Source organism: Gymnoscopelus microlampas (assembly GCF_963454915.1).
Source record: "Gymnoscopelus microlampas genome assembly, chromosome: 11".
Lineage (NCBI taxonomy): Eukaryota > Metazoa > Chordata > Actinopteri > Myctophiformes > Myctophidae > Gymnoscopelus > Gymnoscopelus microlampas.
Genome location: NC_139948.1, coordinates 14,245,308 through 14,258,476, shown reverse-complemented (window position 1 = coordinate 14,258,476; position 13,169 = coordinate 14,245,308). Strand labels below are relative to the sequence as shown.

The 13,169-nt window shown below is 40.7% G+C and overlaps 1 protein-coding gene across 1 annotated transcript; it reads right to left on the bottom strand.

The window, feature by feature from the left end:
* Positions 1-239: 239 nt before the first annotated feature.
* On the bottom strand, positions 240-10,111 carry dhps (deoxyhypusine synthase). Its single transcript, XM_084071343.1, has 10 exons — positions 9,999-10,111; positions 8,290-8,489; positions 7,171-7,335; positions 6,588-6,709; positions 6,027-6,123; positions 5,656-5,742; positions 4,811-4,916; positions 3,032-3,135; positions 2,228-2,353; positions 240-1,414 (listed from the first exon to the last, which is right to left on the bottom strand). The coding sequence occupies exons 2-10, from the start codon at positions 8,482-8,484 to the stop codon at positions 1,319-1,321; spliced, it is 1,098 nt and encodes a 365-aa protein (XP_083927469.1). The 5' UTR covers positions 8,485-8,489; positions 9,999-10,111; the 3' UTR covers positions 240-1,318.
* Between the last annotated feature and the right edge of the window lie 3,058 nt (positions 10,112-13,169).

Here is a 13,169-nt window from a genome sequence, read left to right as displayed (position 1 = left end):
CAAGGCTTCATGGGGTGTGAAATTGATAGAAAATAAGTCATTCTTTGGGTGAACTACTCCTTTAATCCTTTTTTTTTTTGAAGAGTTATGATTTTCTTATGAAGCAGCAGTAAAGCATGAAGACAGAGGATTTTATTTCATTACATTGCAGTATTATCCTGTGAATATGGTGGTACTGCTGTTGTTGCAGTCTTGCGGACACGCCGCACCAACATGTCACTGCTTGTAACCAGTTTGAGTGAGTGACAAATAAAACCATCTTTATTGATTCTTGATTGATTGGTACATTAGTGTCACATGTACAGCCCCCAGGCAAATCATGTACCGTACATAGTACAGTTCTCAAACTTTTACATTTTAGTGACTCCCAGTTTGGTATGCATTGGGCCATATGGAACCCCATAACTCAGAGACTGTACAGATGGAACCAATTGGACGCCGAAGGGTCCATTTGGTTCCATCTGTACATTCTCTGCCCTGAGACTAAGTGAAATAAATATCACGATTATTTCAAACTTTTGCCTCAATAACGATTAAGGATTATAAACAAAACAAAAAAGCAGATCTACAAGTTCACAACATGACGTGTTGTGAGCTTGTAGATCGGCAAATTTGGTGAAGAAATTTGGCGCGGAGAGACCTGAGTACTAACTCAGGCCCGCTTTACTAAGAATAGAGGGTTTAAGTGGTTAATTGAATAATGATTGCGAACGCATCCCCGTTCCTAGTCATCAGCAACATGCTGGTGAACACATGACTAGCAGCTGTGTAAGTCATCTGTGATTTCCGTCAATGCAGTCAAGTTTGGATTCAAACTTAAAATAAATAAAAGATTGCAGCTTTGTAATCCAAGCGTCGCTCTTACGCACTCCCATCAACATAGAGTGCCACATACACACTCGCCTATGCCACACATCAATAACATTCTGTACTGTCTTTGGTACATGCTACAGCAGGCCATCAGGCTATTTCGATCATCCTAGGTCAAACCTGTAGCAACACTTTTAGTACTAGTATATAGAACAACTTTAGAGATATAAAGTTATGTATACCGTAGCTATATTTCAATCATCAGAACAGAAGATCAAATGTGTTAAAGCAAGTATAGTACATACATGGTGGCTTGGAAATTAAGTAAATGTCACATTATAACTTACCAGCATCTCCCATTGCATAAGGCATTCTTGTTCAGCATTACAGCGCTAATATTTACATCGCGTGGCTCGACAAGTTGAGAATGACAAACAGTTTAAATAACATAAAAAGTGGTGGGTAAAAAAATAAGTTCAGTGTTGTTGCTAAGATAAACGGGTTCCCTTTAATCCGCTTTCTTGTTAACTGTAAGCTTGTCAGCGTGGAGTGCGAACGTCTCAGCCACCAGGAGGGGGAAGACTATAGAAGCATCTGCATAAACCTGGGCAGAGAGGGTAAGGAACAGTATGTTACAGGATGCCGTTTTCGCTGTTTCTTTTTAACACATTGCCTGCCAGAGTTTTTTCAGATTTTTAGCTGTTGCCTGCCAGGGTTTTGCCATGTTTTTGGTACCTGTTCGCGTAGCCACAGATTTTTTTCCTCCAGTATGATTGATCCCCAGATGGTTTCTAATCACAGATGAGATTCAGGTGTGGTTTCACAAATGTCAACGAGGTCATTTTGACCTCGTTGACATGTTTGGTTGATGTTTCAATATAGCTCAAAAGCAGTAGTTTTAAACCAAAAAACAAAGTGAATTGTTTGTCCGTTTGAATTTTAACATTGAAGTGAATGGAGCAGCAAATCTTCGAACATTTTTAGCTCCTAATCTGTTCATAATTCGACAAGGGTTGAAATTATAAAAAAATGCAAAAAAAAAAAAAAATTTTTTTTTTTTCCTTTTTTCCAAAGACGTATATATACGTCATTGGCACGCAACAGCTGATTTCTAAATGACGTATATATACGTCTTAGGCAGGCAATGTGTTAACATTATGACATTTCTGCTTATCATGACATGCCCAAAATAGGGACGCAAGCTTGAAAGTGGTTAAGTGTGTCTGTGGGTTTTTATAAATATTTAACCGATGAAAATAATTAACAAGAGCTTGTTCCATTTCCTGAAAAGTGACGGTTTTCGACATACTGTACAAAGCTTCTGCCCGACAGCGACGATATGTATGACTGACCCTTGCAAGGAATGGAACATAAGCTTAACACTGGCCATGGCTAATGCTACTGTTAGTAAACATACCTTAACAGGCTTAGCATCCATTCTGATCTTGCCCCAGGACACAGCCTCATCGGGTCTGGCCCCAGAGTCGGATCCATCAAATTCCTGACCTGTGTTCACAAACACTGAATAGTCGGCTCCATTTCTCTGGAAGGAGACAGAGATAGAGTGTGAGGAGTAGGGTTATTATAGTTAAATCAACTAAGACTAAAACTAAAAGAGAAAAAAGTTAGCAGAAAATCTAATAAAACTTTCTTTCTTTTTTTATGAAAACAAAATAAAACATTTAAATAAACAATGCAAAACGAACTAAAATGAAGTAGAATTGCATGTAAATCATCTTTGTTTTAGTTTGACCACCATCATATCTCGATATCTGATGCCATGCATTCTTTCATTCCGCCTTTATCAGCTTCTATAAATCAAAGCTCTCCTCATAATATCTGAAAAACTAAAGGTAAGACTAAAACTAAATGAAAACTCAACTAAAACTAGTCAATTCCTAAACTACTTGGGCAGTCATAAAACCAACTAAAACTAAACTGAAATCAAACTCTGGGGAGGACTCAGGAAAGGAAGAAAGGGAAGGAGATGGAGTGTGGAGTGTGGAGTGTGGAGTGTGGAGTGTGGAGTGTGGAGTGTGGTGTGTGTGTGTGTGTGTGTGTGTGTGTGTGTGTGTGTGTGTGTGTGTGTGTGTGTGTGTGTGTGTGTAATAACAGCAGCTGAGCAAGAGGAAAGTTAGAGGCGAGAAATTTGAGGATTTAATCAGTGTGGTCAGGTCCTTAGATAGACATGCAGCAGGTGGAACATATCAGAGCTCGTTACCATCAGATTGGCGTTGGATATGTGGTGTTTGACCAGCCCTCCTCCCAGGATTATCATCCCCGTCCGTTTGGCAAACACCGCCGTGCTGTTCAATTTACGGATATCTGAAAAACAACAAAAGGATCAAACTGGTTAATTTTGGGTTGATTGAAAGGCTGTTTCCGTAGTTAGCTGATGTTAGCAAATGTTTCTCCATCAGCCAACAACAATGACATGAAAAGACAAAAATGTCAATTCATCATCACGGTATTCGTTGAGGCATCAACATTATAGCCGATCATATTGAATATCAGACGAAGTCACAGCAAACCTTAGTTTTGAGTATAGATGCCATCAACACTCAGATATACTTGAAACCACCCTAGCATCGCTATTCTGGGCATGTCATAATAGGGGAACAACATGTTGCGTTGAGGCATGTTGTGAGCTTGTAGATTGGCTATTTTTACCAAGGAGATTTGGTGCAGAGCGAAGAAGCAAGTGGGCCAAGCACAGAGCCCTGGGTCAACAAAGTACTATATAGGGTTTAAGAGGTTAAAGTCTCATACCAGTGGTCTGGCATGTTTAGCCCATTGACTATGACTCACAGTATACTTGACATTACTACCGATCATTTTCCAAAGCATATCGTGGTTTGTTTAATTTTGAAGGAGGACACTGGATTCCATTCCTTTTAGTAAGAAATACGAACACCAACTGGCAGAGACTTGAATCTTGCCTGAGAAAGGTAACCCAACACAGGGAATATTATTGTGTGGTTATGTTTTTGTCCAAGTTATGTTATCATTATGTTTGAATGCATTTTAAAGCTTGGATTTATTTGAAAAGTCTAGTAAAAAAAGAACTAGTAAAACATCCTTGGCTTGTAAACCGTGGAATGATGTTGACATGATCAACATGTTCGGTAATATCTTGTATTTAAAATATTGTGTTTTTTGGCTTTTCTGTCTTTATTGATAGATTTTTAAGTGAAGACTGACAGAAAAGAGGGAGAGAGAGACGGGGAGCGACACGCAGCAAAGGTCATTGGGAACGGGACTCAAACCCGCGACACGCTGTCAGGCTACTTTAGAGCCTAGGTGCCCAGACCGCTACACCAGCGGTCCGGGTCTATAATATCGTGTGCATTGACACCAGTATGGTCACGACCAAACCAACCCTGTGTTCACAAACCACAGCCTCAATCACGGATTTTAACATCACTTGACAAGGCAGGCGTGAAAATATATTCTCATGCTAAAGAGATGCAAGCAAATCAAACAAATAATAGACTAATAAAACAAATAATAGACTAATCAAACAAATAATAGACTAATCAAACACATAATAGACTAATCAAACAATTAATAGACTAATCAACTACTGTATGAGGGGTTAGCTCTAACCCATTAAAACCGGGAAAGCATCTGTGTCATTTTAGATTTTAGCTATACATATAGCAACATACGTTTTTCAGAAAACTCTTAGGATTTAGAAAAGTGGTTTAGAACAGTGGTTCTCAAAAATAGCAGATATACAAGCTCACAGCGTGCCGCGCTGCAAGCTTGTACATCTTTGTACAGCTTTGAACATTTTAGAAAAGTTTTGAGAGTGTAGAATTGTGTTGAAGTGTTGATTTATTTTTTACACAAATCTGGGGGGGGGTTCAAATACATATCATTTTAGGGGTGTTCTTGGCAAGAGAACTAAGCCGTATGTAGAATCGGCCTCAGGTCTTAATGGGCTAAACACTAACCAATCAGAGACAACTGTGGTTGGCAATGGTGAGGTGTCCTTTACCTTCTACTATATCCAGCACCAAGCCAGGGTTTCTGTATGAGTGGAAGTAGATCATGTCTCCCAGAGAGCCATCTGTCAGCGCAGGGCTGAACACTGGGATGTCATTCTGAAAGAGAGGCCAGGTCAAACAGGTTAACCCCACCCAAAAACACTGACAGCCTTCAGTGTACACAACAATATTAGTATACATACACTGGATGGTGACTTAATCAAAATGTATTAGACTTCAGGATTAAGTCGGTTTTCCTTACTTGTCCCATATGTTGTTGTTTTATTAATAGATTTGATTTTATTCACACCAAAGTGTACACACACAGCAAATTGAGCAAGGTCTCCAGCCGGAATGGAAAGGGGACATTGCATTTATGTGGTTAGCATTCTATCTTGTTCAGCTACCGGTACACACCACCCAACTCAATTGCTGGTGCAGATTAATACATTTCTACCCAGGACAAAGGGGTTTATTTTTTCATAAAGGAATGCAAGGTGACACCTTTTGCCTCAATCTGGTTTGTAGACTGTACACTCACTACTACACTCACTGAGACATGGAGGATTAATCCCTAATTACAGAAAAAAGTAACGTGATGGGAGTAACAGATTACAATTTTCAACAATAGATCATTCATGATGGATATGGACGTTACTATTCTACTTCCACATTCAGGCTGTCCATCCTTCCTATAATGCGTCATTCATACTTGTTTGCACTGCATGTTGCATAGCACAAATAGCCGATCTATAAGCTCACAACGTGAGCTTATAGATCGTCTATTTCTGGTGCGCGACACCAAAGTATAAATAAGGGTTAAGTGTTCCCCAGCCAAACATAATCCAGGGCTCACCATGTAGGCCCAGTAGTAGACAGAGTCAGGGTTGTTGATCTCCTTGCCCAACCGGTGGATCATCTTGGACGGGGTCCAATGGGTGCTCTGAACGAAGAAAGAGATAGAGATACAAAATATTGAGATTTGACTATGGCAAAGACTGAAACTAAATTCAAATAGAGAAACTATGAGTTACAAATGACAACACATTAGTTTGTGTTTCAACCTGAACAGAGGACAGTGGTTACATCTTGATCTAATTGGCAACACACACACACACACACACACACACACACACACACACACACACACACACACACACACACACGCACACGCACACGCACACGCACACGCACACGCACACGCACACGCACACGCACACACCTCACCTCAGTAGTCTGTTCTAGTACCATCTGGTCCAAAATAGGCATGAGCCAGTCCTCAAACTTACAGTAATTGGTATTGGGGACCAGAAGATTCCCTATCCTGTGGACACAGCGAGAAAACAGAGAGATGGTAGAAGTGAAAAAGTGGGGTGGTTAACAGTAACATGGTAATACAGCCGATAAGACTGGAAAGTAATTGGCTAAATGCCAATGTTTGATATGTCTTGATGTCTCTCAGTGGTGTGTTCAAGGTTTTTTCGGAGGGATACGATAATCATTCCCTGCACGACATGCGCGTGGTCGTGGAGATACGCTAGCGCGTTTTCAATGGATGGAATGGTTAGTAGAGGGCTACGAAAATGTTCTGCATGTCACACTACGTATATAGTGTAACACGGTAGAACACACCACTGATGTCTCTAAACTGTATGTGTGTGTGCGCACGCATGTGCATGCGTTTTTTCTTTTTTTTCTTGATATTGACATTTCTTTCCATAGCTTCTAGCATAATGGAGAAGTGGCTCACCACTATATGGACTATGATGCCAGTAAGGGGTAACCAACCTGTTGATGCCTCTCTGGCGCAGGTCCTTGCCAGGCAGGCTGAAGTCTCCAAGGTAAGTGTGAGCCAGACACTTGATCAAATCCTCCTCTATGCCTCCAGCTGTGGTCACAATCACATCCACCTACAGAGGTCAGAAAATCATGCCAACATAATGAGGTGCGTGCAGTCAATGTCACTGACGACTAACTCACAGTATGTCGTTATGCCCGTCTTACAAGCCCATTATTAACTCTACAGGGTCTGAGGTTGTTATGAACCGCAAATCAACTAAAGGAAAACAAAGCCAATATGATAATGGAGCTGTGTATTTATTTATAATTAGACACCGCCTCCCCCCCCCCCCCTCATCCCATCTGAAATGTGAAATATGGCTGCAGGAGTTACAATCACGTTACACATTTTGGACTACACATCTTTATATACAAGGACAAGAGGAACGCCCCTTGCGTTGCCCTTTGTGTTGTTGCAGGCATTGCTTACATAATGTAATGGGCCTATCTGCCATATCTGTTGTTATTTTTCCCCATGTGAATATTATGGCAAAAAATATATGACACGTGTTGACTGATTTGTGGGTTGTACCATTTTGTGCTCCGCTAGGTAGCGGATGCTTTCCCTGACTCCAGAGCTGATGAGGTTAGAGGTGTAACCCAGGAAGATGGTACAGCCTGTATGGCGGAGGGAGGGGTTGGGGTCTGTCCACTCACTTCCTTCTACCGTCTCCACCGGCTCCAGACGTTTTTCTATCTGTATGTGTGCATGGCAAAGATTATAAAGCGTCGGACTATGAAATGTGACTCACATATAGTGTGGCTCAGTAGGTAGAGCGGTTGTCTGGGAATCAGGCGGTTGCCGGTTCGATCGTCGGCTCCTCTGGACTTCATGTCAAAGCGTCCCTGAGCAAGACAATTAACCCCGAACTGCTTCCCCGTGGACTCAACTAAGAAGCACACTACTAGGTCAAATGCATGTAAAAAATGTAACTTCAATTTAACTTGGAAACGCTTTTTGCATTGTACAGTATATAACATTTTCTGTCTTTTTTTTGCTATTTGTTTGTTTAGTCTTTAATGGGCGTGCGTCACTGATAACCACTTTCAACCTGGCGTCCCTATTTTGGGCATGTCATTATAGGCAATATTCTTGCTAAAATAAGGAAAAAAGCAGATCTACCAGGGTACCGGCTCATGACATGTTTCAGCTTGTATTTCGGCTATTTTTTAAATAGGGCTTAAGTGGTTATCTGGCATATTGCCTTTACAAGAACGTAGAAATGGAAATAAGCTTGCCAGATTTTTGGTGTTTTTTCCTTTTGAAAGCCATGTACAAATGCCTTTTTGTCAATAAATACATCAATCAATCGAAACGTGTGGCCTGTAAATTTCTCTCGATTTGCTCACGATGCAGGCTACCCGACTATCACATCACATTCTCTCACTGACTTTTGGATTACATTCATTTTAAGTGAAAAGTCACCAAAACTACATATCTGACAGCTGGGAGCTATAAAGGGGGATTGTCACATCAAATTATGGGAATGTTCCTCTTAGGAATAAAGGAAGAGGAAGAATGGGGAAACCATGTATACAGGCCATAAACAGTGAACATCTTAACAGATGTTTAATGTGTTTTAGACGTCAGCACCTCAAATACAGGCTATTACCTCCCATCCTTGACCTGACACTTCAACGTTGTTCTCACCATTTTGTTGATCTGTTCGATGGCCAGGCCCATGTTGCTGGCCTGGAAGCCTGTGGTGAGGTAGGACCTGAGCAGAGCGCGGTGGTCGACCCCCTGGTTGAAGTCATAGCCCCGGATCTTGGGCACGTCCTCCGGTAGGTCCTCGCTCTGTTTGAGGACCGCCTCCGTGGCCACTGACGGAGCTTGATCTGCCATCTCTTCTGCAAAACAAAACATAAGACAGCAGTGGCCAGCGTTAGCAAAGTGGCCTTGGATCACGAGTTAATCAAAGACACATTTTGGGGATAAGACAAGAGAGGCGAGGTTGGGATGTTTTGGACGTGTGCAGAGGAGGGATGAGGGGTACAGCGGGAGAGAAGGATGCTGAAGATGGAGCTGCCAGGCAAGAGGAGGAGAGGAGGGCCAAAGAGGAGGTTCATGGATGCAGTGAGAGAGGACATGTAGGTGGCCGGAGTGACCAGAAGCAGACGCAGAGAACAGAAGCAGTAGGAAACGGATGACTCGCTGTAGCGATGGGAATTAGCCGAAAGAAGAAGAAGAAGAAGAAGACAGTTCTCTAAATCGTGAGTCTTCAACGTTTTTCAGACCAAGGACCCCTTTAGCCTCGCGTAGCCAGACTAGTGTTTTTTTTTGCACTCGCAGATTCGTCTGGTCCCAGGCTAGGACCCCTTAGCTGAGAGAGATGAAGCAGGGACCACCTTTTTTTCTTACTTGTTCTGCTCTTTTTCGCAGTACTTTTTCCACCAGTGGCATTTGGCATCACATTATACTGTATGTAAGAATAGGAGTTGTAAACAAATTAACTATATTGTACTACGTACACAGACAGTAATGTGTCCAGTCAAGCTGCAATTCATAACGTTTGTGTCCTACGTACTCAAACCAAGGTCTCCTGCGTGAGAACAAATGTTCTGCCCATTCATCCAAGAGGCAATCCTACTTGCCAGAGGACATATGAGCTTCAGGCAGTACTAGTTGTCAACCAGTAGGTGTTTCTCAGTGGAGGGAGACCACCTCCAACCACTGCAGATGTACTGTACTAGTAATGTTGCATTAACATACTCTACCATACAGATTGGTTAAAAATAACGTTTTATCTATTCAATTGAGGTATTTGTTACTTTAATAGAGTATTTCCAATTCTCAGTACTTTTACTTCTACTCCACTACATTTCAGAGGCAAATATTGTACTTTTACTCCACTCTTATTTGACGACTTTAGTTACTTGTTACTTTGTAGATTTAGATTGTTGTTACAAAACATACATTGACCACTTCAGCCCTATATAATATTTAGTCCATTTGAAAATAGCCAATCTACAAGCTCACAATGCATCGCATCTGCTATTTTCAAAAGATTTGTATACATTTTATACATTGGAAAACTTGTGAAATGGGACATTCTGCATAATGAGTACTTTTACTTTTCTACTTTAAGTATATTTTGATACCAATACTTTTGTACTTTTACTCAAGTACAATTTGAATTCCGGACTTTCACTTGTAAACAGACTATTTCTACATTGCAGTATTGATACTTTTACTTAAGTAAAAAATGTGAGTACTTTTTCCACCACACATGTCTGGTGGTGGCAATATCATGTCAAACATTGTATGCTAATGCTAATGTTAGCTGCTCTGTGCGTATCAGCTTGTTTTTACCGTCCAGAAACACACACAACCTATTGGTTTAGAGTTGGTTAACGTACCTATTAGTGAAGAGCGTGATGTTTAGGAGAAGGAGGTGATCAGTTGGCGTAGAATGTGTGGTGGAGCCACAAGTAAACAACGCATGAGCCTGGTGGTGGTGGTGAGCTCACTACGGAAAGCGTAGAGGGACAAATTGCGGATTGGATTTGCGTTTCGTTGTGTGGCTTAAGCGTGAAAGTATCAATACTGTAAAAAATACTCTGTTACAATTAATAGTGCGGAATTCAAAATGTACTTGAGTAAAAATACAACCGTATTGGTATCTAATCAAAATAATATACTTAAATGTAAGGTAAGTGATTTAGTTTGGTTAAAAATAAGTGTTAAATAGCTCTATTATCTGATAGTACTCATTGCTGTTTGTTTGTTCAGTAAAAGGAGTCTCCCATGTCTCTCAAGCTCTTTATTAAACAGAAAATGCATTTTCAGTGCTCTCTCCTGATTGGCTTAAATGTTGTCACGGTATAGACCCCTTAACAGACGACTGCGCGCAACGAAACCCATTATATCAGGTCTCGTTAGGACGCGTCTCACTAGCCAACACACACAAGAGGGGGTTGGGGTGTGCTGAAACCAGTGCACCCCGAAACAGGTTGGGAATTGATTGCGTGAAACAATCACCTGTGCGTCCAGGCTCAATGTTAGTAAACAAATAATTGGTCTATAGACACCATAGATATATATATATGATGGACACAGGTTCAACACAGGCAATTCTCTTTTCCACCGCTAGATGGTGGTTAAGAGTGCAGTATTACCAATGACATAATTTCTCTCAAAGTTAGAAGCCCTATAGTTAGGGAATTTTAGCAATATGTGTGGACCATCTGTGAAAAAATTTACTACCAATAGCTTTCTTCACCAATGTGTTCTTATAGGTGTCTAGAATCACCTCTCAATTAATGCAAACCCAAATCCTCGTGGAAAATCCTGGAGAGCCAATCAAAGTTAAGGAGCTCAGAGAGCTTGGGTGAAAGATATTTAAAAAAAATAAAAGTCTGAAATGAACTTGTGAGGTGTCTAACTAGGGGTTTTCAGGGGTGCTGAATCCATTCCAACCATTATTTTTTAGTAAAAATGTCTCCCTGGCCATCTAATATTGGTATATTGGTTATTGTTAGTGTATAATCAGTGTATAATCAATGGTAGGGGATTGGGGTGTTGTTGAATTGATTCTATTCTGAAAAATAAAATAAGAAAATATTGCTAAACACTTGATAAGAGTGTACACCTACTGTGCACACGCTCAGTGGGATACACTGTCTGCATGTGGGGAAGGAGCGGGAGTGTTGCATCCTGGCAAATATGTCTGGACGATTTTAAGGTACGGTAGTTTATCTACTTTTTGGCATTTATTTTCCTCTGCTGGCGAAACTTTTGATTACTGTGAATTTATATGTCAATTTTCTCTAGCCTATTGCTTACATTGAACAACCATTAGTTAAACAATCATGACACTTGTCTTTTAGTAGACAACATGGAAGAGGATTCTGTAGCTTGTGGCTTAAGGTGCTTCATCTGTGGTGGTCCTGAGACTGAGATTCAAAAGTCACCCAAAAAGGCTATGCAATTTTTTTTGTCTTATTCTGAGAGTGTGGATGATGCAGCATTAATCAGAAGACTTCATGAGGACTGGAAAAACTGAGATGACCCCAAACTAAGATACCATTTGGAATGCAAAACCGAGCTATACAGTTGTGCAAGAAGTACAGTATATCCACTGGATATCGTTTTTTTTCATTGTGATGAAAGTTGCCACTTGCCGATTTCAATCCTATTCTATGTTGTGAGTGACATCATAATTTGATAAAAAACTTTAAACATAATCTATTCTTTAGAGCAAGATGAGCAAGTCCAACGGCCAGACAGGAAGAAAAGACGCAGGGCATTGTCTGGGTCAAGTAGTTCAAGTGCTAGCTGGCACACTTGATCTACCATAATACTTGCATCCTTTGCAATGAAGGTATCAATGTTGGCACATTGAAAAGAAACCCTGGTAAGTCTTTTGTATGTAAGATTCAAATGAATTTTGATAATTGTTTTTCTTGCTCCTCATTGTAGGCTTCCACTCAAATGTGGCTACCTTTTATCCAGACAGAGCTTGGTAGTTGTATCGTGCACCTGATAATGTCTACCGGGACCGACTGAAAAGGAGTTTGATGCAGAGAGCAAAGCGACGAGGTGATGACTGGGGACTTGAAGTCGCTGGTCGCCTGGTGGCAGAAGAGGCAGTATATCATATTCGATGCAGAAGAGACTTTGAGAACCCTGTTACAAAGTCTGAGGTAACATTATATGGATACACAATACAGCTGTACAATACAACTCACATTTCTTATCCTGAGGGAAGAAATATAATTTTTAATAGTGAAACTTTTGACTTCAAAATAATGTATTCTGCAAGATTGATATGGGTCCAGGAATGAGGGGGACTAATAAAGGATAAGAAATGTGAGTTGTATTGTACAGCTGTATTGTGTATCCATATAATGTTACGTCAGACTTTGTAACAGGGTTCTCAAAGTCTCTTCTGCATCGAATATGATATACTGCCTCTTCTGCCACCAAGCGACCAGCGACTTCAAGTCCCCAGTCATCACCTCGTCGCTTCGCTCTCTGAACCAAACTCCTTTTCAGTCGGTCCTGGTAGACATTATCAGGTGCACGATACAACTGCCGAGCTCTGTCTGGATAAAAGGTAGCCACATACAGTATGTGCATGATTGAATTATTTGACTTTGAGTGGAAGCCTACAATGAGGAGCAAGAAAAACAATTATCAAAATTCATTTGAATCTTACATACACAAGACTTACCAGGGTTTCTTTTCAATGTGCCAACATTGATACCTTCATTGCAAAGGATGCAAGTATTATGGTAGATCAAGTGTGCCAGCTAGCACTTGAACTACTTGACCCAGACAATGCCCTGCGTCTTTTCTTCCTGTCTGGCCGTTGGACTTGCTCATCTTGCTCTAAAGAATAGATTATGTTTAAAGTTTTTATTCAATTATGATGTCACTCACAACATAGAATAGGGTTGAAATCGGCAAGTGGCAACTTTCATCACAATGAAAAAAAAACTTACGATATCCAGTGGATATACTGTACTTCTTGCACGACTGTATAGCTCGGTTTTGCATTCCAAATGGTATCTTAGTTTGGGGTCATC